The sequence below is a fragment of the Cololabis saira genome, chromosome 8 (genome assembly GCF_033807715.1).
Source record: "Cololabis saira isolate AMF1-May2022 chromosome 8, fColSai1.1, whole genome shotgun sequence".
Taxonomy (NCBI): Eukaryota; Metazoa; Chordata; class Actinopteri; order Beloniformes; family Belonidae; genus Cololabis; species Cololabis saira.
In genome coordinates, this window is record NC_084594.1 from 44,559,214 (window position 1) to 44,585,550 (window position 26,337).

At 42.6% G+C, this 26,337-nt stretch overlaps 1 protein-coding gene across 1 annotated transcript in view; it reads left to right on the top strand.

Annotated features, from left to right (window-relative positions):
- Positions 1-3,417: 3,417 nt before the first annotated feature.
- The window catches only part of cdh4 (cadherin 4, type 1, R-cadherin (retinal)), a 366,103-nt gene continuing 343,183 nt past the window's right edge, over positions 3,418-26,337 (top strand). The window contains exons 1-2 of the mRNA XM_061728090.1: positions 3,418-3,631; positions 5,072-5,183. Of these exons, the coding sequence (XP_061584074.1) occupies positions 3,578-3,631; positions 5,072-5,183 (166 nt within the window). The 5' untranslated portion in view covers positions 3,418-3,577. The remainder of the gene's footprint in view (positions 3,632-5,071; positions 5,184-26,337) is intronic.

Genomic DNA, 26,337 nt, shown 5'->3' on the forward strand with positions numbered 1-26,337 from the left:
ACAGAGAGAATTACAGTGTAGCTCTTGGAAATCCTTACCCTCTTTGGGACACGCCACTTTCAACGTGCTATCGTTTTCTGCCCGGGAGCGCTCGTCCTTTTTTACCCATCTTCCTGTCAACAGCCGATCCCATGTGATGAAATGGGACATTATTTATGAAGAGCCATTGTTTTTGTACAGGGCTTGAGTTTAAACCCTTGTCACACAAAGCTCTGGAGTTTTTTTCAGGATATAATAAAAGCAAAGCCAGAGCCCTGGGGAGAGATGGGCTGACTGTTTTTCTCATATCTCTGACATTAAATATTCCCGCCGTCATGGCAGAAAAACACAGAAGTGGTCAAGTTGAATAGAAGTCCTCCGTAATCATTACCCTTGAGCAGTGAAGAAGACACTGTATTATATGAAAGAGAAGAGAAGAAACATAAAACAGGGATGAGGGGACCCCCTGCCCCCACCCACCCACCCACACACACTCCCGCCCCGGTATTGAAGCAGTGCAGTGACTGGCACCGCCAGAGACCCTGTGTTGTTTCCATTGACACTGTGACGCTGTCATGTTCCTTTTTACCACATTAAATTGTCATGTCTCTTAGATGTGGAAATCGAGGCACCTATCTGAAACTGTGGAAATGTCAACATCATTTTAACTGTTAGATTGTTCAGACGAGGAAAGGCTCAGTGAGAACGTTCCTCTTCCAGTCATTCACGTGATCGGAGGGACTTTTTACTCTGAGGTCTTACAAGCAAACGATGCAACAATTAAATCATCACCTGACTAAATGGGCCCAAACATTTCATCTGCAGAGGCGGAGCTAGAGGGGGGGCCGGGGTACGCTGGACCGCCCTGAAATCTAATCCCCCCCCCAAGCATAGACATATATACGTAGACCATCGAGCGCTGAGCCGTACGTCAACGTCGCTGCCATATTGGATGTGGCAAGACTGCACTGTAAACTAATACAAGTAAATGGACTTACTCTCATAAAGCGCCTTTCTACAAAGAAATGTACGTTTTACGTCTCATTTATTCATTCAAACATGCACTAATATACTTGGGAAACAGTTAGGCACCAAATATAATATATTTAATTTTCTCAGATGGCAAAAATAAGAACTTTATTGATCCCACATAGGAATAATTCATGTTATATCAGCTGTAGAGAACAAGGTAGTGCCGAAAAACTATATATATCCCCCTCACAAAAATAAGAAAAATAGAGAAACATATTTTCTCATCAACAAAACAAATTTAAAATTTTTCAAATAACAAAATAACATATTTGAACCATTTTTCAGACAATAAAATAACATTTGAACCATTTTTCAGACAATAAAATAACTGAAAAAATCTGAAAAATGGTTCAAATATGTTATTTTGTTACTTGAAAAATTTTAAATATGTTTATGTAAGATATGCTTGCTGCATATTTAGCTCGCAGCAGCGGGCAAGAACACCCGATGCGGCGTCTATATGTCTATGCCCCCAAGTGCCACCCCAGATGATTGACATATCAAGGCACCGCACACGTCTTGTCGAAAGTTGCGTTTTGAAATCAGTGACTCCTGACTGATACGTCCCTCCTGTACAGCAGTTGGTGCTATGTAGCACAAAGGGTTGTAATCCACCTTATTAGGAGAGGAAGAAGAAGAAGCGCCACAGAAGAATAGGAAGATTGGAATCAGCGTCAGACGTTATCTTTGCTGGAGTGCCTGGAGCCACATTTGAACTTAAAAATGGCTAAGAGATCGACAAAATAAAAAGAGGAAGAGGAGGAGAAGGATAGATATCCTTGATGGACAGTGAAGTCCTCAGTCACTTTTTAAAATCACTTTTGTGTTCAGATAGATCGTTTTGCTACAAGCCATGAGTATCAAGCTAACGTTAACGTTACATCTCATGGCGTCTACAGAATCACCACTGTCAGTTTACAACGGCCGCTAAACATTAACGTCTACATTTCTTTCGGGTTGCCGCTCATATTTACATGTTTCTGTTTGTGAGTGAGTAACTTTGTGAGTGAGTAATGGTGTGTGTGATTGAGTAACTGTGAGTGAGTAATTGTGAGCGTGAGTGAGTAACTTTGTGAGTGAGTAGCTGTGTGGGAGTAACTCTGTGTGTGTGAGTAACTGTGTGAGTACAGTAACTGTATGTGTGAGTAACTGTGTGTGTGTGTGTGTGTGTGTGTGTGTGTGTGTGTGTGTGTGTGTGTGTGTGTGTGTGTGTGTGTGTGTGTGTGTGTGTGTGTGGGAGTAACTGTGTGAGTGTGTGTGTGTGAGTAACTGTGAGTGTAAGTAACTGTGTGAGTACAGTAACTGTGTGTGTGTGTGGGAGTAACTGTGTGTGTGAGTAACTGTGTAAGTACAGTAACTGTGTGTGTGACAGTAACTGTGTGTGTGTAACTGTGTGAGTACAGTAACAGTGTATGGGTAACTGTGTGTGTGAGTAACACTCACAGTGTGAGTGTGAGTTACTCACACTCACACAGAGTTGTGTGTGTGAGTAACTGTGTGTGTGTGTGTGAGTAACTGTGTGAGTACAGTAACTGTGTGTGTGTGAGTAACTGGAAGGTGTAGGTGTGTGTGTGCATTTATCATTTTTGTTAAAAAAAAACGTTTTTTTACATTTTGTACAGTGTGAATAAACTTACATTTATATATACATAAATGTCATCTCCTGTGCTTAATACGTACATTTCAACATTTAGAGACTCCGATTGCAATTGATTGTTGGAGAAACTAATTTATTGTCATACTCTGTGGACCCCCTGAAATAGCCCTGGCCCCCTCTGGCCCCCCCAGGGTTACAAGTCTAGCTCCACCTCTGCTCATCTGAGCTCCAAAAAGCTGCAGAAAGTACAACCGACATCTGGACCATGTTATGGATCCACATCAGCAGAGAAGAATGTGTATCTGTTTCATGTGAAGTCCAAACATGGGACCAAATGATGTGAAAAAGACCAGAAAAACAAACCTGGTATACTGTACGTTCTAAGTTATTTCATCTGAACTTTTAATTCACCATCTGAGTCTTATCTGGCAGTCTTATATGGAAGCAGCATAGAAAGTGTATACAATGGCGGCTCCTGCTGTACTGGATCAGTGGCAGAGGGGAACTGGGGTGTGAAATAGACTCCAGTTTGCTGATGGACACATGAAAGGACTCGGATGGTTGCTTGTCACTCACGCAGCCAGAACCGCTTCTGCTCCATCTCAAGTCAAAATATGAATCTAAATAGCCTGGAAAATGCATTTTTTTCTACCGTTAGATCCCCCCTGAAGTGGCATCATCATCATCATCATCCTCCCGGGGAGTTTGCTGGGAGCGCAGCGCAGGCGGAGCGCGCCGCCGCGGGGGGAGGAGGGGTCGCGGTGACGCGCTCGTCCAATGGGCTCCTCTTCCTCTGGACGGAGCGCAGCATCCCCGGCTCAGCCGCACTTTTGCGCCAGACGAGAAGGGGGGACGTTCTCGCACTCGAGCAAAAAGACGAGGAGGAAAAAGCGTCGGGGAGTCCGGGGGAATTTACCGCGGTGTTTTTTGCCTGGAACGGCTCATCTTTTCCCCGGGGTTTTTACAAAGATGAACGCCGGCTGCGTGATGCTGGCGTGCGGCTTGCTTGCGGGCGCATCCTGGGTAAGATGCGTTGATTCCCTGCGTGCTGGGCTGGCTGGTGCTGCACCGCTGCCCGGCGCAGCTCCGCGCCGCGCCGCGCCGCGCTGCGCCGCAGGAACACCGGCAAAGTGCCGGGGACAGAGCGCTCAGCGCCGGTCGTGCATGGGGCAGCATGATGGTGGATGGAACGGAGCCCGAGAAAAGTGTCATTTATTCCAGAATATGTTTGAGAGAAGTCCAAGTAGTTAAGGCTGCCAGCCTCCAGTTCCTCTCATCCACATTCTGCAGCGCAGTGTTGCAGCGGACAAAGGTCCGTGGAAGAAGGGCTGGTCGCTCTCTTTCTGGCAATTCATTTCTAGGATCAGATCTCAGTATTTTTCTGTTATAAAGAACGATATTAAAGAAGTACACACCATATTATACATATGTATATATATATATATATATATATATATATATATATATATATATATATATATATATATATATATATATATATATATATATATATATATATATATATATATATATATATTAGATTATCCTTTATTTCTCCCTCAATGGGGAACTCACTTCTCACTTTGTGCAGCAGCAGTATAAGACACACATGCAGGGGAGGGGTAAAAAATATATAATTACGAAATATAAACAGTATATACATTGGAATGAAAATAAAAGTAGTGCAGTACGGGAAAGAAAGAAAAATAGTGCAAAAAAAGCTGGCAGGATGTGTGTGAGGTAGACAGATATTGCACATGTTATTATACAGTACGTTATTGCACATGTTATTGTCCGTTAACTACATCATATATATATATATATATATATATATGGTGGTTCGTTGAGCTTAGCTGATTTACAGTCAACAGTAAGAAGATGCATACTAAAATAAAGTTGGGTACATATATTCATGAACACCTTGGATGGATCAGGTGGATCCCTGTACATGTATTTTCCTTCTTTACCACGAGCCTGCAGCTTTGCTTCAATACTTGCTCAATATATTTCAAAACATTTCAGAACATCTTTTGTTCTTTTTTTATTTTTAATTCACCATGTATCCAAACAAAATGCATCTTACTACTGTATATATTTGTTAGGTGAGCGTTAAAGACGTTCTTCAGGCCACTCAGGCTATGCTGCTTGGGTTCTCATTTATTTTACTCCCGTTAATGATCACAACATTGTCATAATGATGATGATGTTTCCGAGCTGATCACCTTCATTAGGACGGTCCACTCTGCCGCTGCTGGGGACGTAAGCATCTCTCCATGACCACTCTAGCCCCTTCTTTAGCCCCAGGTGTGCGTGTCCACGGGCTGTCCCAGGGTTACATGCAGCACTCTCAAGCACATCACTATAACAGGAAAGAAGCTCAGGTTCAACCTGGAAAGAGATCGTTTTTGATCCCAAGTCAATTTACCATTTCTTAACAGCTTCTTTTTCCTTTTGAATCCTCAGGGGTTTAAGACAAGCCAACCCCCCAAACTTCCTTGTAGACCCGGCTTCTCCCAGAACTTCTACACAGTGATAGTCTCAGGAGATGTATTGCACGGCAAGAGCATCCTCAAAGGTAAGTCTGCTGCTGCCGCTGCTGCTGCTGCTGAGGTTATTGATTGCTGATGTTTCCATGTCTCTGCACAGATCTGTCTAGTGTGAGGAAGCGCGTGTCTGCTTTGTGTGTGTGTGTCTGTGGAGAGAGAGACATATAATATGACTCTATTGCGCCTCAAAGGTCAGGATGTTTTAGTTGTGTCTGTGCAGCAGAGATGCAGGCAGAGCTGCAGCCGAGCGGGAGCAGCGTTTGGACGCGCTGCTGCGTTGGTCGGTGCTGTGACAGCAGGCGTGTGACGCCACCGTTCTGCTCAGGTGTTTTCATTCCATATGAGATTTCACTGACGAATGAACACCAAAATGACACTTACTGCAGTACAAACCAAACTTTGCTTCTCTTTTTATTAACTTCACAGCGAGCTGCCAGAGCAGACGCGTGTAGCCCGTCCCCGCCTCTGCGTGTTGCAGCTTCACGCCCCAAAACTTTGGCTTTATTTACACTGTTCTTTGCAGTAACTCTTTCAATTTTTGATTCTTTTTTTATGTGAACTCGGTTGGGGGTGGGGGTCCTTTACACGTATCACCATCTTGCTGGAGAATTGCATCTGTGATGGAAATGAAACCTTTTTCTTAGAAATACTCCGGCATCCCAGAACCCCCTGAACGTTGTCGGGATCCTCTTCTATGACACAGACCGCATTATTTCCACATCTATAAACTCGTTGACAACAAAATCACTAGAAGTGGAGGACAGGGGAGAACTACAGCGGCAGCCCTTGAGTATTTGGATCTTTTATGGGATTAGATTAGATCTTTTAAAAAGAAGACAGGACCTAGTATTAGGGACATTTCCCCCATTTCCTAGTCTTATTCCCTGCTAGGTGCTAGATTGTATTTGTAGGTAACAGCTCAACAATAGCGTACGGCGAGGTAAGCGCTCCCCTGACACCGTGCCATTATAGACAAATATTCTTCTATTGTTCATAAAATGCTGTTTGTCACCAGGAAATGGCATTTGCGTCGTAGCAGCTGTTTTGAGCGTTTTTCCCACTGCAAACACATGAATTGAATCATTCCAGAGGTTATTTTGTTATTTAAGAAGCTGACAAGGACAGCGCAGCTGGTTGGTGGGGAGCCAGTTCGCCTGAGGGGGCGCAGGGCTTAAGGTTTCTGCCTGTTTGGAAATGGGCTTAGGCGTCCCCGCTGATCCAAACAATGTTAACAGAGGATGATGCATCCAGACAGATAACATGTGTTTTGTCTGACTCGGAGCTTTGGTGTGCCGTATGCACACGTGTTTCTGGGGGGGGGGATTGCTGCACACACATGTGAAATGTCCCGGTGTACCTATTATCTGCTAATGCTTCAATTTGAAAAAATGTCACAGCAAAGCTCAGCTGCATCAATTTGATTTACCTCTCGTGCTACATCAGATCAAGCTTTGATCCCGCGTTGCCTGGGCTTCCAGTTTTCTCTGACTCTGCTTGCTCTTTGTGAAAATCAATCCGAGAGCCGTGCAGTCCTCCCAACTGGCCGTTCCGTGGGATATGAGCTGCAGCAGTTCGAGTCCTCCCGCAGTGATGAATGTACAGAGACTATCTTTATTGGAGGTCTGTTTTTTCTGCACAGAGGTTTGAATCCCAACTCCACTATATGGATAACCTGGAACTGTCACTTTCGGAGAAAATGAATGGGCTGTGAAGAGAGGGAGGGGTCTGCGCTGCTGCTGAGCTGGGCGGGGAGGGGGTGATGCTGAGCTGGGCGGGGGGGTTTGCTGCTGAGCTGGGCGGGGGGTTGCTGGACCGCCGTCGTCCCCCCGGAGAAACGGGCAGTGAGAGATGGTGGGGGCGGCGGCCTGGCAGGTGCGCTGGGAACCTGGCTGCAGTTTCCAGTCGCTGAACAACCTGTGTAGTTTTTCACGCTCAGGTGGACAGGGAAAGCTGTTTGTCTGCTGGTTTACTGTTGCGATGGAACACGACTAGTACACGAGCAGCTTTTTCATTGTAGTCAATAAAGGGGTTTTGAAAATGCTTTTCATGAAACCGTAGCTGCCTTTGAGTCCCACACGCTCCGTAGTAATTATGACTATTATTAAAGATCATCGTTCAAGACACACTGAAGTGATAGAAATAATGAGTGTTGCTACTAAATTTTACCATGTTGTACAACAGGCATAACTTATTAACGACATCTATAAAAGGAAATATGTTTACCCCAATATACCTCCTGTTGCTGGAAGTTTTTAAAGTTTGCAGAGGTCTTGGTGCCGTCAGAAGATTGTCTCTGGTAGTGTCCGGCAAAACACCGGATCCTGCAGTATGGGAGTGAGGGGGGCAGGGTAACGGCCCCTTTTGGGCGGGGGAGAAGGTTCGTCCCTCAAGACTCCTCTCCCTGGCCCTGCCCCTTTTCAACCTTTCCCCGACCCTGCACCCCAACCTGGGACTTGATGATTGGGCCGGAGCTTCGGGAGCTGCATGCTGGCCTGCGGTCCCCACCCCCGGTCATCCCGTTGCTGCTTCCACCTGCCTGCTGTGCTGTTGACGTCCCTGACCCCCAGTCTGGCCCTCGGCAGGAGGGTTCTCCCTTATGAGCCTGGTCCTGGTCCAGGTTTCTTCCCTCCTAAAGGGGAGTTTTTCCTTGCCACTGTTTGGCTTAAGGTTTTTCTCCCACTAGGGGAGTTTTTACCTGCCATTGTTTATGTAATAACTGCTCGGGGGTCATGTTCTGGGTATTGGTCTCTGGAAAGCGTCTAGAGACAACTTTTGTTGTATTAGACGCTATATAAATAAAATTGAATTGAATTGAATTGAATTGATAGTGTAGAAACTGAACAACTCCATTGATATTGTGGGATGGGCAAAACCAATCAGCAAAGTCTTACGATATAAGCGCAGAATCATTATTACCGCTTCAGCCTTTAACATGCAGTGTGTGATGACGCTGGACGAAGCCGTGCGTGCTCGCTGCTGGGGGGAGCTGCCGTCCACACGGTCCCTAACCCTCCCCCAGCAGTGTGTGACGTTATAGCACCATGTCTTACTGACGAGCTTCAAAGCTAAACACCTCTCGGCTGTCCAGGTAAAAGATTTTTTTGGGCTCTAGTGGCCCTTTATTGAAGTTGCAGACAGGAAGGGGTTAGAGAGAGAGAATGGGGATGACATGCAGCAAAGGTGCGCAGGCTGGGATTGGAACCAGCAACGCCACCAAGCGGCCCAGATAATTAAGCCTATTTCTTAGGCCCTGTTTACACGGAGCAAAAACGGTGGTGTTTTCATGCGTTTTGGCCGTTCGTTTACACGAAAACGAAGCTCAAAGTCTCCAAAATCATCATTTCTGAAAACTCCGGCCAAAGTGGAGATTTTCAAAAACTCAGTTTTCATGTTTGCTTGTAAACGGAGAGAAACAGACATTTAGGCTTCAGAACGTCACATTATGCAACAGAAACGTCACCAGCGTCATGTGTGCCACCTGTGTTTACAATTAGTTTGGCCACCGTCAATATTTTCTTGTATTTTACCTGTTTTATATTCTAACGTCACACTTAAAAGTAACTCCACTTCTCTGTCACTCCAAACCAAAGACTCTTGTTCCATCTTGGAAGTAACTGGCAGTCAAGGCTGATTTATGGTTCCACGTTACACCAACGCAGAGCTACGGCGTAGGGTACGCGGCGACCCGCACCGTACGTAGGCTACGCCGTCGATTTAACGCGGAACCATATTATTCAGACTTCACACGTGTCATTGTTGACGTTTTTTTCCAGGATTCTGATTGGCTAGCATGACTTTATCTTCTCGTTACACTGCCCCCAGTAGGTTTGGCTGCTCATAGCACCTTAACAGCTATTTATGCAGGTTCGTGTAAACGAGGATATTTTTCAAAACGTAGAGGGGGAAATATCCGTTTTTGTAAATACCCGGCTATGTGGAAACGTGGCCTTAGAAAGTGTGCCTGGACCGCTTGCTGGCTAAAGGTTACATATGACGTATGTTCATCTGTATGTACACCGGTGCTGAATATTGTGTATTTAGCAGAATGTGATGTTTTCCCATCGGGGGAAGCTTTTCGTCTCAGCCAGCGGTGACAAGTTTATCTGGACTGACGTAGGGAGCAAGTAGATAACAATAACACTTGTAAACAATTAATGTGGTAAAATCAACTAAAAACCCCTGAAGTACAGATAAAGATAAAGACCGTACTTGGTAGTATGTGGAAGTGGGAAATGTCAAACTTTAAAGTGTGGCTGTTGAACTGTACAGTCTGACATAGTTTATTGCTTTTATACTGCGATTGGTGCCAAGTACGGTCTAAAACTGCTTTTTAAACAGAAATGTGTCACTAGTATCCGTTTTTTCCACTGCCAATCACGTGAATATGGTGTACATACAGTATTGAATCATACTTCTACTGATAACTTCTGCAACCTACGTTTCCTGAAGGCAACATGACTGAGGAACGTCCCTCGCCTTCTCTGTTCTGCTGTCACTCATGATGCCACGCCCCTCTCAGTTGATGCTATGCCAGATCGGAGCCAAAAGTCTGAACCTGAAAAAAAGATCTGAAACTGAAAAAAAAATGTGAAACTGAAAAAAAAATATGTGAAACTGAAAAAAAAAAGATCTGAAACTGAAATAAAAAGATGTGAAACTGAAAAAAAAGATCTGAAACTGAAATAAAAAGATCTGAAACTGAAAAAAAGATCTGAAACTGAAATAAAAAGATCTGAAACTGAAAAAAAGATCTGATACTGAAAAAAAAAAATTGAAACTGTAAAAAAATAAATTAATGATCAAAACTTGAATTTTCAGGTTCAATTTTTATTTTCAAATTAGCAAAACTTTTGGCCTTGATTTGGCTCCATACAGTCCTAGCCATTTACATCCACTTGGCAAGAACATCCGCCAGCCTCTCTGTCGCTGACGTCCACCGCACAAACACCGATTTCACAATAAATGCAACTCGCAAACAGAAAAAGTAAAGTTAGAGATTAAAAAGCGATAAAAAAAACAAAACGCGCTAAAGATCTATAATTAATTAATCGCAATTAATTTGCTAATTTGACACCCCTAATTATGACGGTCTCACCCCAACCCCCCTGCTGAGCTCCACTCTCTCACCGCCATCACCAAACATTCAATAATCAAATATAGTTTGTAATGATGGGGTTTTATCCTCCAGCTTAGTTCCACACTCGTGCCCTGCTCCTGCAGCTGTGGCACGTGGTGACCCAGCACCCTGTTTTGGTTGATTTATTTAATCTTTTCCTAGTCAGCAGAGTTGATGATTAAAAGCACGACGCTCTGAGCCATTAGGGCAGCCGGACCTGCACTTTTATCTGCATTAGAAGCTTTTAGAGTCTGCTGGGAGCAGGATTAAGACCCCTGTAATCCTGCCATTGCTGGTTCCTCACCTGTCCGGTTGCTCACCTCATCTCTAACACGTCCCAGAGCTGAACGGACCACATGTCGGTGCCCCCCCCCCTTACAGAAGCTGTCCTGCAACCTCCACAACCACAACGGTGGTATTGGGAAACATTTAAAAGCCTGAACCTGGAGGTGTGTTTTTCACTCAGCCACTAAGTGACACTAAGTGGTAATTAACGGGACCCACAACATGTACGATACAATTCAAACCACACTGTGCTGTTAAAAATACCAGCAAGAACAGAAACTATGTAACATGTGCATTGAGTGCCCCACAGTATTGTAAAATGTTAGTGTGGTCCCTGTTTCATTCTGCCGGGGAATGCAGTCACACATCTGCGTCCGTGTTGAAAGGTTTATTCTGAAATTCTTGGTTTATTCTGAAATTCTGAGTGTGTAAAATGGAATATTTTTTCTTGTTTGGTTCTGGCTGGTTTCAACAATTTAAGGGTTGAATTCCGTTACATCTCAGATCCTTTTTGTTTAGAATTAGTTATGTTTTAATTGTAAGGATTGTATTTTATTGTTTTATGTGTGCAATGTTGGACCCCAGGAAGATTAGTCTTCACTGCAGAGGACTAATGGGGATCCGGAATAAATAAATTAATAAAGGTTACTTCGTTCGTTCGTTCGTTCGTTCGTTCGTTTTTATTTATTTCGAACATGTATAAAAAAAACAAGAAAAAAAGATAAGAGAAACAAATACAGGTGGGCAAAAAAAACCACATCAAAAAACATATTTCAGTTACATGTTTGAAAAGGAGTGGGAGGAAGTATAAACTTATTTAATCCCACCCCCTTTCCACAACTAAACATAAATTATATGCCTGTATTTACGTTTTTTACTATACACTAATTTGTATAAATAAATATATATAATTTTTATAATAATAACCTGTTTAATACCAAATGTAAGCTCTATCATAAATATAATATACAGTAACTATGATATAAATATAATATGACTATGATATAAATATAACTATTAGGACTGGGGATCGATTCAAATGTCAAGAATCGATTCAATTCCGATTCTTAAGATTCAGAATCGATTATCACGATCCGATTCGATTCGATCCGATATTGATTTGGGTTACTGTTAATAAAACTGTTTTTTCAGCTGTTGCATGAATTATATGACTGTAGTTCTGCAACATATTACTACTAGTATTATATTGAGATTAAACAGCAAGTATTGCAGCTAATGATGCTGTAAGGACCAATCAGCTCCCAGAATGCTGATAGAACTGCTTTCAGAAACATCGTGGGGCAGAATTACCAAACAGATCCAGGGAGGAAACAGAGACGGATGAAATCGCTTTTATTTTTTCCCCATTTATGAGAATTTGGTTTTTAACATTTATGCAAATGTAACCCCAAGACAGTATATAAAGCAAAGAAATATAGACAATTTATGCAATTATAACTGAAAACTTTAATGTTTTCATACCTTTAAACATATTTAAAGGCAAAAACATGGCACCAGTTATTCTCGTGTCCAACAAAATATTCCTTTTTTGGGCATAAACAAAAAAATACCAAAAGTTGTAATGTAATGATGAAAAAAAAAAAACATTTTCTTTTTTTTTTTTTTTTTTAATCGATCTTTAGACATATGAATCGATTTTTAGGAATTAATATGAGAATCGATTTAAAATCGGAGAATCGATTTGTTCAACACAGGCCTAATAACTATGATATAAATATAATAAGTATATCTATACAAACATACAAAAACAACATGAGGAAATAGCAGCACACACACAGCTGCTGATCTTTAAACACAGTCTTCATTCACTTCAGAAGTGTAATGCATCATTCAGCCCCTGCTGGTCATTATTCACCAGCGTTCCTGGTTTAAAAGGCTGTTATGGGTTAGTGGTTGACCACAGAACACCTTTGTGTAACTCGCTGACCCGTTTCTGCTGCGCTGCAGAGTTATTCACAATTAATGACGCTACGCTATGCTAGAGGAAATGTTTGCCTGGAATCCAGGTCAGGTCTGGAGGCGAGGGCCGTGGCCCGTGGGCACGCAATCTGCCAGGCCTGGCGTCGGGGTCCGTGCTAGATCCCCACCGTGGGCAGATAAGCCGTGAAAAAGACATATTCCAGCGATTGCACATCCCTGTGTAAACCAGCACTTTTGCTCCGAGAGCCCGAGCAGACACGTAGACAGACAAGGACGTGTTGTCTCAGGGCAGGAGAAATTGATTTGCAGTTCAGTCAGGGTAGCGTCTCTTTAAGTCGCCGTCAGTGCATATCTGGAGAGACAACAGTGAGGAGCCTCTTCCTCCGACCTTTCCCAGCCCCTTCTCAAGCCGTGGACGCCAGCGCTCGCCGGGACTCTGGGTTGCGGATGTTATTTTATCTTCCCCAAGACTTTGTGCCAACAAAACACATCATTGAGAGATTCCTTCAGGGCACATGTTTCATTTCAAAAGTTCAGAGCTGATATTTTCTTACACAGACCGACCAGTTATTCAGGATTTAGACGTAAAGCCCTTCCATTACTGCCCGCACTGTTTCTTTGGAAAAGAATGGACTCGTTTTCTGTTTTCTCCTTTCCCAGTCCTCGGCTTGACTCCTAAATCACCTGCTGTGTGAACAAAATAGAAGCCTTTTTTTTTTGCTTCCTTCATTCCTGGACTTCTAATTTTAATGTAGGTCTTGCAGTTCATACGGGGGGGAAAACTCCAACACGCTGCACTTTAATTCAAAACATTCATTTAAAGGAAGAGGAGATAGTCCCTTGCTCAGCTATATGCCTTCAGCATGCATTTCCTATTGTGAAATCCCATTTCTAAAAGTTACACATACAAAATGACTTGTAACATGACCCCAATTAGACGACGGCTGAAGAATCTGGCAAAGAGCCATATCAGCTTTGGAACAGCCAGCTCTGCGTTCGCCGTGCTGCAGAGAACTTCTGACTCCTAACCTACTATCTGAAGTGACAGAGCTTTCATAAGTATGTCCAGACCCAAGAACCGGGAGCGTGGGGGGGATTATGTTTCCAGGCATTTGATAAGAGGGATGCCATTTTCCTTCTGACTCATGAACGTCTCTCTTGTCCTCCAGAGAGTCTTTCATCTCGGCAGCCAGATCCTGCAGTCTGCGGCGAGCTGATAGAATACAGGTACAGAAGATGAGCCACATCATTCCTCTTTATCTCGCCTGCCTTCTTACCGAGCCAAGCTCTGCGCCCGTATCCCTCAAACTCCCCGCAACATCACACGCACGCCGAGCCAACGCTATCAGCCATGGGACCAACGTATACGCATTCCACTGCACAGGGCTCTTTATCTGTTTTAGCTGTTTTTTTCTGTGTACAGGTATGCAAAAAGGGAAATTTAGATAGATAGATAGATAGATAGATAGATAGATAGATAGATAGATAGATAGATAGATAGATAGATAGATAGATAGATAGATAGATAGATAGATAGATAGATAGATAGATAGATAGATAGATAGATAGATAGATAGATAGATAGATAGATAGATAGATAGATAGATAGATAGATAGATAGATAGATAGATAGATAGATAGATAGATAGATAGATAGATAGATAGATAGATAGATAGATAGATAGATAGATAGATAGATAGATAGATAGATAGATAGATAGATAGATAGATAGATAGATAGATAGATAGATAGATAGATAGATAGATAGATAGATAGATAGATAGATAGATAGATGGATGGATAGATAGATAGATAGTAGGGGTGGGTATTGGGAAGGACCTCACGATACAATACGCATCACGATACTTGAGCCACGATACGATACAATATGCGATATCCCGATTATGCGATATATCCCGATATATCCCGATATTCTACATAGTTCACCGAAAAATTTAAAAATGCATTACACATCTTAAAATCGAAGTTGTATATATGTACATCAGATTATAGTGATAATTCATTGGACAGGCTGAGTCAAAACAATGTAATTCAAACTTTCCATTTTAATATGCAACATATTTGCATGAAAAAACACACTGAAACACAATGAAAAGTGCAGTGTGCATTATTCTTAGATACAAAATACTCAAAATAAAATGCAGTGTCTCACCCACACTGAAATTGAAATCACAAAAATACAGTACAGCTAGGGGTGGGCAAAAATATTGATACGGCAATATATCGCGATACATACATTGAATATCGATATCGTATCGGGAGACTATGTATCGCGATATATTGCCGTATCAATATTTTTGACCACCCCTAATAGATAGATAGATAGATAGATAGATAGATAGATAGATAGATAGATAGATAGATAGATAGATAGATAGATAGATAGATAGATAGATAGATAGATAGATAGATAGATAGATAGATAGATAGATAGATAGATAGATAGATAGATAGACAGATAGACAGATAGATAGATAGAAAACAAGATTCAGGACTAAATTAATGGAACGTTGTGTTTCTGTGAAAGGAATCAGTTTATGGAACAATCTGAATAAAGAAAACAAAGAATCAAAATCAAAATTACATTCAAAAGAACAATTAAAGCCTGTGTGTTAAGTAAATATAATGAAATATGTTAGTTAAGTTTGATTGACATACCCATAGACAACGGTAATTTTATTTTATTTTAGTTTTTTATTTACTTAGTTGTTGTTTTTTGTTTAATTTTTAATTTATGTTATTTGTGAATTTATTTCTTGCAAAAGGGGCAGATTAGATAAGATTCTTCTATTTTCTGCTCCCTTTTCATTCACAATTTAAGAACATTTGTATTTGTATTGAATTGTTTGTTTTATTTTTGGAATGAAATAAAGAATAAAATGAAATGAAAAAAGATAGATAGATAGATAGATAGATAGATAGATAGATAGATAGATAGATAGATAGAGGTGTCTCTGGTGTTAGTTTTATAGCCGGTCAGCAGCCGGGCCCGACCACCCACGCACTTTCAAAAGATTTATTGTACTTTACATAGTTTTGCTGCCCTACCCAACGGTAACCACGGCAACACAGGCTTGTTTCACCGGGTGGTCCTTGTAGTCGGATGATGAAAAGCTGTCAAGAGACAAATCCATTGTCCGGGGATTCTGCTGCAGTTTGGAAACACGGCGGCCCAGTGTGTGCACACTATTAGGCGACATTATGTGTTGACCTACATTTCCTCACAAGATGGAGCTACGCTAATTGCGACCTGACGCCTGACCTTCAAACAGGGCCAGCCATGATATAATCAGACCTCAGATTACATCTGCAAGTGCTCGTAGTGCTGTATTATGTCATGGAGGGAGGTAGGAGGGAGCAGCGCCGCCATGAACAGTCACTGGTGAGGCCTTAGCAGATGAGAGGGACAACTTTCTGGATGGAGAAATAAAGACTCCACTACTGTACAGGACTGTCTCAGAAAATTAGAATATTGTGATAAAGTCCTTTATTTTCTGTAATGCAAAAATGTCATACATTCTGGATTCATTACAAATCAACTGAAATATTGCAAGCCTTTTATTATTTTAATATTGCTGATCATGGTTTACAGCTTAAGAAAACTCAAATATCCTATCTTAAAAAATTAGAATATTCTGAGAATCTTAATCTCAAACTGTAAACCATAATCAGCAATATTAAAATAATAAAAGGCTTGCAATATTTCAGTTGATTTGTAATGAATCCAGAATGTATGACATTTTTGTTTTTTTAATTGCATTACAGAAAATAAAGAACTTTATCACAATATTCTAATTTTCTGAGACAGTCCTGTATACGAGATAAGGACATATTAGTGATAGGGATGCCCCGACGAGTACGAGTATTTTAATTTGTGTACTTGCCGATACCGAGTACCGATACGATACTTCTACCACAAAAATAACTAGGCTAAAAATGCAATGAAAAATGCAATGAATTGGAAGACAGGTTTTATTTGCAACAGATAAATTCAATAAAAATAAATAAAATAAGTAGAATAACTATTTTAAACAAAACATAATCTTTCTGTGTAAATAAAAAGTCTCCACACTGGCACTGTCTTCACATTTAATAAATATCAAACATATAACATATCAATGAAACTTCATATCGCGGCTCGGGTGCGTCGAGAAGACGGTGAAATCCTTCGTCTTCTCCAGCTGACAGTGGCTGCTCATCCAGCGCTAGATAACGGTCAGAGCCTCCGTTATTTTAACGGCCCGTGGGTTTTCTCTTCCCATCGTCTGTCTCTTCTGCAGAACCTGAGCTAATGTTAGCTGTTGTGGTCTTGCAGTAGCATTAGCAACCTCATTATACTCAGCTTTATGATGCGTCTTGAGATGTTTTATCAAGTTGCTGGTATTAAACGACGTATTCTCCTTCCCTCCTTTTGACACCTTAGCAGCAGTAGCTTCAGTCTGCCTTGCTTCTGTCGTCATCCCTTATTTTGAAATATGTCCAACTGCTGACGTCCCGCTGCATTAATTGTCGCTATGTTGCCTGAAATGACGCTGCCAGTCTCACTCATGGATATCACTAGGGATGGGAATTGATGAGATTTTTATGATTCCAATTCCATTTTCGATTCTGCTTAACGATTCGGTTCTTTTTCGATTCCTTTATCGATTCTCATTTGGAAAAAAAGGACAACAATGAGACAAATGGCGTTAATATGATAGGCAGCGTTCGTTAGTTAATTAGTTACCAGCAATATTATTAGCTAAGGACTAGCTAACGTTGCTCCTGCTGGGCTGAGAATTACTGATATTAGTCTGGAGTGGATCGAAAACTCGACATTCATTGATTGCTATTGCTGCTGTGTACACAAATGTTTTTGCATGTTGGTATTATTTCCTCCCTTTGACGAAATATTCACTTAGCAAGTATTTGAAGTTGCCCTGTTGTCTCTTTTTTACTGAAACGTTACCAGACTATTGAGTGTTTGTATCGCTTGGGCGCCATGTTTGCTATTGACTGCTGGCTAACGCAACGTGTGTAATGCCATCGTTCGTTCCCATTGGAATCGAAAAGGGAATTGTTTGCAAAATCTGCAAACGATTCCAAGGAATTGAAACACTGGGAACCGGTTCTGAACAAGAACCGGTTCTCGATTCCCATCCCTAGGTATCACTCTCTTTTCATCACCACGCTGACTGCAGCTCAACATCTCCCTCTAGAGTCACTAATCAGTAACTACAACAACATTGAAGTGGTATCGGTGCGTGGTATCGGAGAATTTTACGAGTATATAAGAGCAGTATCGGCCCCGATACCGATATCAGTATTGGTATCGGGGCATCCCTAATTAGTGACGACAATCACGGACAAACTTTCAAGCGCTGTTTCCAATTTTTCAGAAACGTTCTCGTAATTACAGTTGATCTTTTCTCAACGTTGCCTTTCTTCACCGACATCATCAAAGTAAGCTGCTGAAAGCTTTTCAGAAGGACCAAATGCCAGCTCCACCACTGATGACCTTGTGTTTAGAGACTTCTATTTGCATTTGTTATTGAAAACCTTTTGCAGTCAGTCAGTGTATTAGCAGTGTGCATCTCTGTGCACTTGAGCGATCTTTGGTCTTCATTAACACGATGGGCTTCCCCCTGTTGCAGCGCAGGAATCAGCCACGTTGCCACCAGGAGACCTCTGCTTCACCTTTCAGCTGCAAGTCTAACCCAGGTCTTTACGGATGGGAGAAACTAATCTGGGAGGATTTACATATATCTGAATGGCAATCATGTCTTCAGCACTGAGGTGGTGCTTCCCAAGTTTAAAACGATGCGCTTGTTTGTTCTGTCATGACGAAGTAGGCTTTGGTGGATTATCTGATAGATTAAAATGATGACGAGGTGGGAAGAAAAGAAGACTGTTATTAATGAAAGCTAGCAACATAACGTAATGAGATGGTATATATGTGCGTCTCATTCTTACAAGATCATTAAAAATAGATGGAGTGCAATTCAGCTTTAAATAGAACAATTCAGATTGATTTAAAGCGATCTGATGCCATCCAGCAGTTTTTAATATTTAACACCAAAATGGTACGTCTTGTTATAAATACGGTGTTGGTTGGAGGCTCAGACCTCCGATAGACGGATTTATTAATGGCGCTTTTCCACTAGGGGTCTAACGTGCAGAGTAGATACTTTTTCTGTAGTGGCTGAGTCGGCTGTTTCTGACATCATCACACTACAGGCCACCGATTGGTCGGGGGGTTGGAGTCAGACGTCTGAGTCAGGAGGAGGAAATCAGAGAAAGAGACTCTGACGGATTCTTGTTCATTTTATTCAACCAGCAACGGCAGCAAAAGTCTGTTTCTGATCCAACTCTGAGGTGCAGATGTTCATAAACCTGGTGCTGAGGAGAGAATTAAAAAGGGATCTAGACGGAGATAAGGAACGACCAGATCCACCAGGAGATCTGTCTCTTCATAGCTGCTCACGGCTCCAGCTGACTTTTCAGCAGCACAGAGACAAACTAACAAAAATTAAAAAGTGTCACCGTTTGAAGCTTCTCTCAGTCTCATTTTTAACCCTTGTGCTGTCTTCAGGTCAAGGAAGGAGGAAGGGAAGGAGGGAGGAAGAAAAGAAGGAAGGAAGGAATGAAGGAAGGAAGGAAGGAAGGAAGGAAGGAAGGAAGGAAGGAAGGAAGGAAGGAAGGAAGGAAGGAAGGAAGGAAGGAAGGAAGGAAGGAAGGAAGGAAGGAAGGAACGGAGAAAAGAGGAAGGGAAGAAGGAAGGAGAGAGCAGGAGGAAAGAAGGAAGGGAAAAAAGAAGGAAGGAAGGGAGAAAGGAAGGAAGGACGGAAGGAAGGAAGGAAGGAAGGAAGGAAGGGAGAAAACAAGGAAAGAATGAAGGAAGGAAGGAAGGAAGGAAGGAAGGAAGGAAGGAAGGAAGGAAGGAAGGAAGGAAGGAAGGAAGGAAGGAAGGAAGGAAGGAAGGGAGAAAACAAGGAAAGAATGAAGGAAGGAAGGAAGGAAGGAAGGAAGGAAGGAAGGAAGGAAGGAAGGAAGGAAGGAAGGAAGGAAGGAAGGAAGAAAAGAGGAAGGGAAGAAGGAAGGAGAGAGCAGGAGGAAGGAAAGAAGGAGAATTAGGTCATTTGACCCGAAGACAGTACAAGGGTTAACTTGATATGGAACACAAACCACAGATCCAGCAGCACATCTATCATCTCCTCCAGGTTCTACATCTTTAGTGTTGTTGTCTTCTTCGTTCAGATCACACAATCAAATACGTCACAGCAGCTTCACTCCAACCTCCTACTTCTGATCCAGGTGCTGAATTCTTATGGAAAAGAAACCAGGCCGAGCTGAGTCGAGCCGAGTAGGTGCTAGTGGAAAACCAGCATAAGAGAGCAGGGGGGTTACACATACTCTTCAAAGTGCAAATCTGTTACTTCCCATTTGCCTGTGTTGGTTAAGTTTACGCACCAGTCTGGTAAAAACGCTGTCTGGTTGGTGTCTTACCTCGCCTCGGTGCTCGTGTGTTTCGTTCAGCCACACCACCAGACTGTAACTGCAGTAACTGGAACCAGATGTTGTGATTAACCCTGATTTCGCGAGTGTTGTGGCTTTTGTTGTCGTTTCTCGTTTAACTGTATTAGCACCCAGTAGTCAACAACAACATCTCATTAGGTGTGTTTTCAGGTGATGCTGCTGTACCTCAACAATGCTTTACAGATATTATTCAAGCCGTGCCGTATTTGTCAATATCAAATATCTTTCTCCACATTTGACTTGATTTTGCATTGCACTCTGCATCAGCTTTGGTTGTTTTTTTTGTATAAATGTGGAAACAACACTAGCGTATGATGTTGTCAGTGGACCTGGGAGAGGCGTCTGACGGACAGGTGGGACGGGTGGATCCCTTTACCTCTGACGTTGACACTGATATTCCACGTGGATCCTGCGTTGGATCTGCAACTGAACCGTATTCAGAAGCCAGTCGTGATTTGTTTTTGTGATCTGGTACTGATGTGACCACATGTTTAACAATGAAATAGGGACCTGATTCTGCTTGAGTGGAGAAACCTGGCTATAAATTTTGCACGCAAGCCAGGCCTGGCGAAAAATGTGATATTTAATGGTTTGTATTAATGGGCGTGGCCTAACGGCTCAACAGCGCCCCCTAGAAAACTTTTTGCCTCAAGCCCCACAATACGGTTTGACGTACATGCACGAAAATCGATACACACCTGTATCATGTCGCAACTTAAAGAAAAGTCCCCTGGCGCCATGGCCGAAACCCAACAGGAAGTCGGCCATTTTGAATTAATCTTGTAATTTTGGCGCAATTTATGCCATTCCTTCAGCCGCTTCTTCACCCGAACCGTAACGTGCACCCAGGTGTGTTATACATCAAAATGTGCGTCTCCATCCTGCGACGATGCGCATTACTTTTCTCAGTCAAAAGCGTTACCGTGGCGACGATAGACGCCAAAAAGCGCCCCCTCTTCATCTGATTGGTCCATATTTGATAGTTCCTACTTTCTGCCATAACCTTTGAATGGTTTGACATAAAGACTGGTGAGTGGTGTCATCAGACTCGATTTTGAGTACTTGTACGGTTTGATATAGAGAGTCGTGGGTGGTGTCATCTGCTAAATCTCCAGGCCTGAAGAATCTACATGCAAGTCATAACAGCTTCCACTGCAGCCTGAACGTGCACAAGGGTACGAGGGCCCGTTCATCGCTGCTTGCAGCTTTAATTATTATTGTAGTAGGCTGCCAGGTTGTAATACCGGTTGAGCGGAGGTTTCAGTCCCTCCCTCTGATCACCCCACTGGTTGCTTCCACCTGTCTGACTGGATGTCTGCTGGATATCTGCAGACATCCTCACCTGCGCCCCCCCCAGTTCCTGCTCAGAGTTAAATTTACCCGGGGTATTTTGGGATCCCTTTCTTAGTCCACAAACAGGCCTGTTGGCTTTATTGGGGATGGTGGTGTAATGGTTAGTCTGCTATGGACCCCGCGTCTCACCCCATAACCGCTGGGATAAACTCCAGTGAGGACAGATGATAACTGACTGTCTAGTAAGCAGTTCTGTGGAGGAATCCCCCCCCCCCCACACTTACCCCACACTTAGCTGCACCTCCTTATTTTAGTCCCTCACCCCCGTTTTCCATCTGGATTCAGGGCGTCAAAGTGACGCAGCGCTCCTACTTTGCTGATGAGTGATCGCCGGGCAGCCTGACCTTGTCCTCCCACATGTTGACCTCACATGTTCTGCAGCGCTTCTATCCTCCGTTTGCAGTGGGACCAATGAGAACCACGGTCCAATCAAAATGATTTACGCTTGCTTGACTCAACATGGGTCTTTTTAAATGCATCTGGAGGGGCCACTATGTGTCGTAATGAACGTCCATTTTGAAGCTACAAGACTTTTGTTTGTCTGGTGCATTAATTGAAAGACTGCTGTTAAGATCCCTTTGTTCCTCCAACTCTAATATCAGAAAGGTCCCTTGCCACAGAGGCTTGTGCTCGGCTTTGTCCTCTGGATTAAATCAGCTTGGAAGCTTTATTTGTTCAGGGCACCTGCATGCTCTTGTTTTCACCATATTTTCTTGTTTATTTTTGTTTAATGCATAAACATGTATGTATTTATTTCTACCTAACACACTGTATATGTTAGAGATGTGGTGTGTACGTGTGTGTGCATGGGTTTTGTAGGCAGTGCCCCATTCCAGAGGGTGATTATCTTAAATGGAGAAATTAAAGGATTACAAACCGGCCCGGTAATCCAGCTGTCAATCTCACGGCTCATTAGTACGCAAAAAAAAAGGGGATGGGGAAGAGGCTGAGATGTCTGGCATTCAGAGCGAGAGAGGTGGCGGTGGGAAGCTGAGGGAGTTACTGGCATACCTGTCTACAGGGAGAGAGGTTTCCATTTTTATGTTGATCACCGAATTTCATTCCTTAAAGTACAGGCGTGGATTTCCCAGGAGAAGTTGACATGGGGTTCCTCACGGTTAAAAAGGTCACTTTAAGTGATATGTACATATACAACTTAGCGTAGCTTCAATCTGACAGTTCCATGACATGTTTTGGTCACAGTACTGTCTGGATACAGACCAAAAGTTCCCTTTCATACCCAGTGGCCCCACCAGGGGGGGGCCAGGGGTGGCCACGCCCCCCCTACAAATTTGCTGGCCACCCCACTGGCCTCAATAAAAGAACAAAAAAAAAAGCATTTCATCCCAAATCATTTGGGCCAAATGCATATCAGTAGATGTTTCTTTAACCCTTGTACTGTCTTTGGGTTCAAAATGACCCCATTCTTCTATCCTTCTTTCCTCCTGCCATGCTCTCTCCTTCCTTCTTCCTTTCCTCTTTCCTCCTTTTTTACCCTCCTTTACTCCTTTTTCTTCCTACCTCCCTTCCGTCATTCATTCCTTTATTACCTTCTTTGCTTTTCCTTCCTTCTTTCCTTATTTTATCCAATCCTTCCTTCTTCCCTCCCTTCTTTCCTTTTCTCCCTTCCTTCCATCTTTTCTCCCTTCCTTACTCCCTTTCCTACTTCCTTCCTTCTTTTCTCCTTCCTTCCTTCCTTCCTTCCTTCCTTCCTTCCTTCCTTCCTTCCTTCCTTCCTTCCTTCCTTCCTTCCTTCCTTCCTTCCTTCCTTCCTTCCTTCCTTCCTTCCTTCCTTCCTTCCTTCCTTCCTTCTTTCCTTCCTTCCATCTTTCCCCCTTCCTTACTCCCTTTCCTACTTCCTTCCTTCCTTCCTTCTTCCTTCTTTTCTCATTTCTTCCTTACTTCCTTCTTTCCCTCCTTCCATCTTTTCTCCCTTCCTTACTCCCTTTCCTTCCTTCCTTCCTTCCTTCCTTCCTTCCTTCCTTCCTTCCTTCCTTCCTTCCTTCCTTCCTTCCTTCCTTCCTTCCTTCCTTCCTTCCTTTACTCCTTTTTCTTCCTACCTCCCTTCCGTCATTCATTCCTTTATTACCTTCTTTGCTTTTCCTTCCTTCTTTCCTTATTTTATCCAATCCTTCCTTCTTCCCTCCCTTCTTTCCTTTTCTCCCTTCCTTCCATCTTTTCTCCCTTCCTTACTCCCTTTCCTACTTCCTTCCTTCTTTTCTCCTTCCTTCCTTCCTTCCTTCCTTCCTTCCTTCCTTCCTTCCTTCCTTCCTTCCTTCCTTCCTTCCTTCCTTCCTTCCTTCCTTCCTTCCTTCCTTCCTTCCTTCCTTCCTTCCTTCCTTCCTTCCTTCCTTCCTTCTTTCCTTCCTTCCATCTTTCCCCCCTTCCTTACTCCCTTTCCTACTTCCTTCCTTCCTTCCTTCTTCCTTCTTTTCTCATTTCTTCCTTCTTTCCCTCCTTCCATCTTTTCTCCCTTCCTTACTCCCTTTCCTTCCTTCCTTCCTTCCTTCCTTCCTTCCTTCCTTCCTTCCTTCCTTCCTTCCTTCCTTCCTTCCTTCCTTCCTTCCTTCCTTCCTTCTTTTCTCATTTCTTCCTTACTTCCTTCTTTCCCTCCTTCCATCTTTTCTGGAGGGGTGGTAGCCTAGTGGTTACAGAGGAGGGCTGGAGTCTGGAGGAGCCCCTGGATTGTAACCAAAAAGTCAACCACTTGGGCCCCTGAGCAAGGCCCTTAACCCTTACTGCTCCCCGGGCGCCGTGCCCTTTGCATGGCGACCACTGCTACTAGTTTCAACTAGAAAATGGGTCAAATGCAGAGAAAAAGAATTTCCCCATTGTGGGACTCTAAGGGAAATTAAGATTAAATAAATTAAAATTAAAAAAAATTACATTAAAAATTTCTCTCCTTCCTACTCCCTTTCCTTCCTTCCTTCTTCCTTCTTTTCTCATTTCTTCCTTACTTCCTTCTTTCCCTCCTTCCATCTTTTCTCCCTTCCTTACTCCCTTTCCTACTTCCTTCCTTCTTTTCTCCTTTCTTCCTTACTTCCTTCTTTCCTTCATTCCTTGTTTCCTCCCTTCACCCTCCCTTGACCCGAAGACAGTACAAGGGTTATGTATTCTGAGCCTGTTTACTACAACAGTATAATAAAATCCTGTAATGACGGCTTTTAGTTTTGGTTCCACCCCAAGAATTTAAGTGGCCCCATCAAAATGTTTCCCCTAGGAAACATTTTTGTGTTTATACCAAAGTCTTTACAACTCTGTTTACTGCAGCCAAGTGAAGGGGGAGGAGTCTGCGCTCAGTTTAGCTCCACCCCCTTTACTTCCTCTGTGTGCGCCTTTTAAAATACATGTCCAGCTTTGCATGAGCCACTTTAAAGGCACAGAAAACACAGCATGATAACACATCGATTCAAATGTCAAGAATCGATTCGATTCCGAGATTCAGAATTCCAGAATCGATTATCAAGATTTGATTCAATCCGATTCGATTTGATTCCGATATTGATTTGGGTTAGTGTTATTAGAACAGTTTTTTGAGCTGTTGCATGAATTATATGACTGTGTAGTTTTTGCAACATATTAATACTAGTATTATATTGAGATTAATGATGCTGTAAGGACCAATCAGCTCCCAGAATGCTGATAGAACTGCTTTCAGAAACATTGTGTGGGTCTGAATTACCAAACAGATCCAGGGAGGGAAACAGAGGCCGGTTTTATTTTTTCCCACATTCCGTTTTAATTTTTTTCCATTTTTGGTCTATTTCACGTTTAAATTTTTGAGAATTTAATTTTTAGCATTTTATGCAAATGTAACCCCAAGACAGTATGTAAAGTAATGAAATATAGACAATTTATGCAATTATAACTGAAAACTTAAGCCGAACCTGAATGGATGGCAGTCGTGAGCAGATTAGCCTCAGTCCTGAAGAAACCCCGCCACTATTTTTCCCTGGCTCTCTGAGCCATGAATGAAGCTGTTTGGGTAACATTGGTGCCATAAAAGAAAATAGAAACACAAATTGTGACTCCATCATGAAAAGAAGGGGGCAAAATCCATCTCCTGTGGCGCTGCTGCCTTTTGGATTTGATTGCTTCATTTGTTGTCTATTTTTGATCTAAAAAGTGTGTTGGAGTTTATATGCTCCATCACAGCGACTTGTTGATGCCTACTGGGATCTATTTCTTGTGCAGTTTCCCTGGTTTAATAGGTTTTCTTTTTTGCCGGATCACACTTATCTCATTTAGGTTTCTCTGTTCCAGTTCTAACAGTACACTCGATGCTTTCTGGTCATCTGCTTGTGTTAAAGCAGCAGTATCCGCTACGGTTTGGACAATAAATGACTTGCTCCGTAGAAAATAGAGCGGCTTTTCATTTAGAATGACTGTTCCAGAGACCTGATTCTGGCCAGCGTTCAGGTGGCTGATTGGAAATCACAATATGGAAGTGTGCTCTGTGCCGTTGGTGTGGTCGCTCGTGGGAGGCTGACAAATCTGCAAATATGCTTCGCTTATTAGGAATAAACAGCCCGTTCTGCGGTGGATCCCAGTGCCAACTTCCACAGTGTTTCCTGTTCTCTCTTGTCACCATTTTTATTGTAAGTGTAGAGAGGTTTTTTGCTGTCTGTCCGTGAACACCGTTTCTCAGGGGTTTCCTCTTGCAGAATCAGAGGGTTGGGGGAGACCTGAAGACATTTACCTTTACATTTCAGTTCATTTGGGAGAGGAGGTCAGATACACAACAACATACATATTTATATATATATATATATTTATACATATTTATGTAAATATGCAAATATTTCTGAGAAGGGCCGAAGTCAAGGATGTTTTTCGTCTGCAATTTTCGGCTCTGCAGCGCTGAAGGCGGAGTTCTCCCACACTCTCGCGCTCACATGTGACACATGCCACCAGCGGACAGAGAGTACATCGGAAAATATGTTGTCAATCA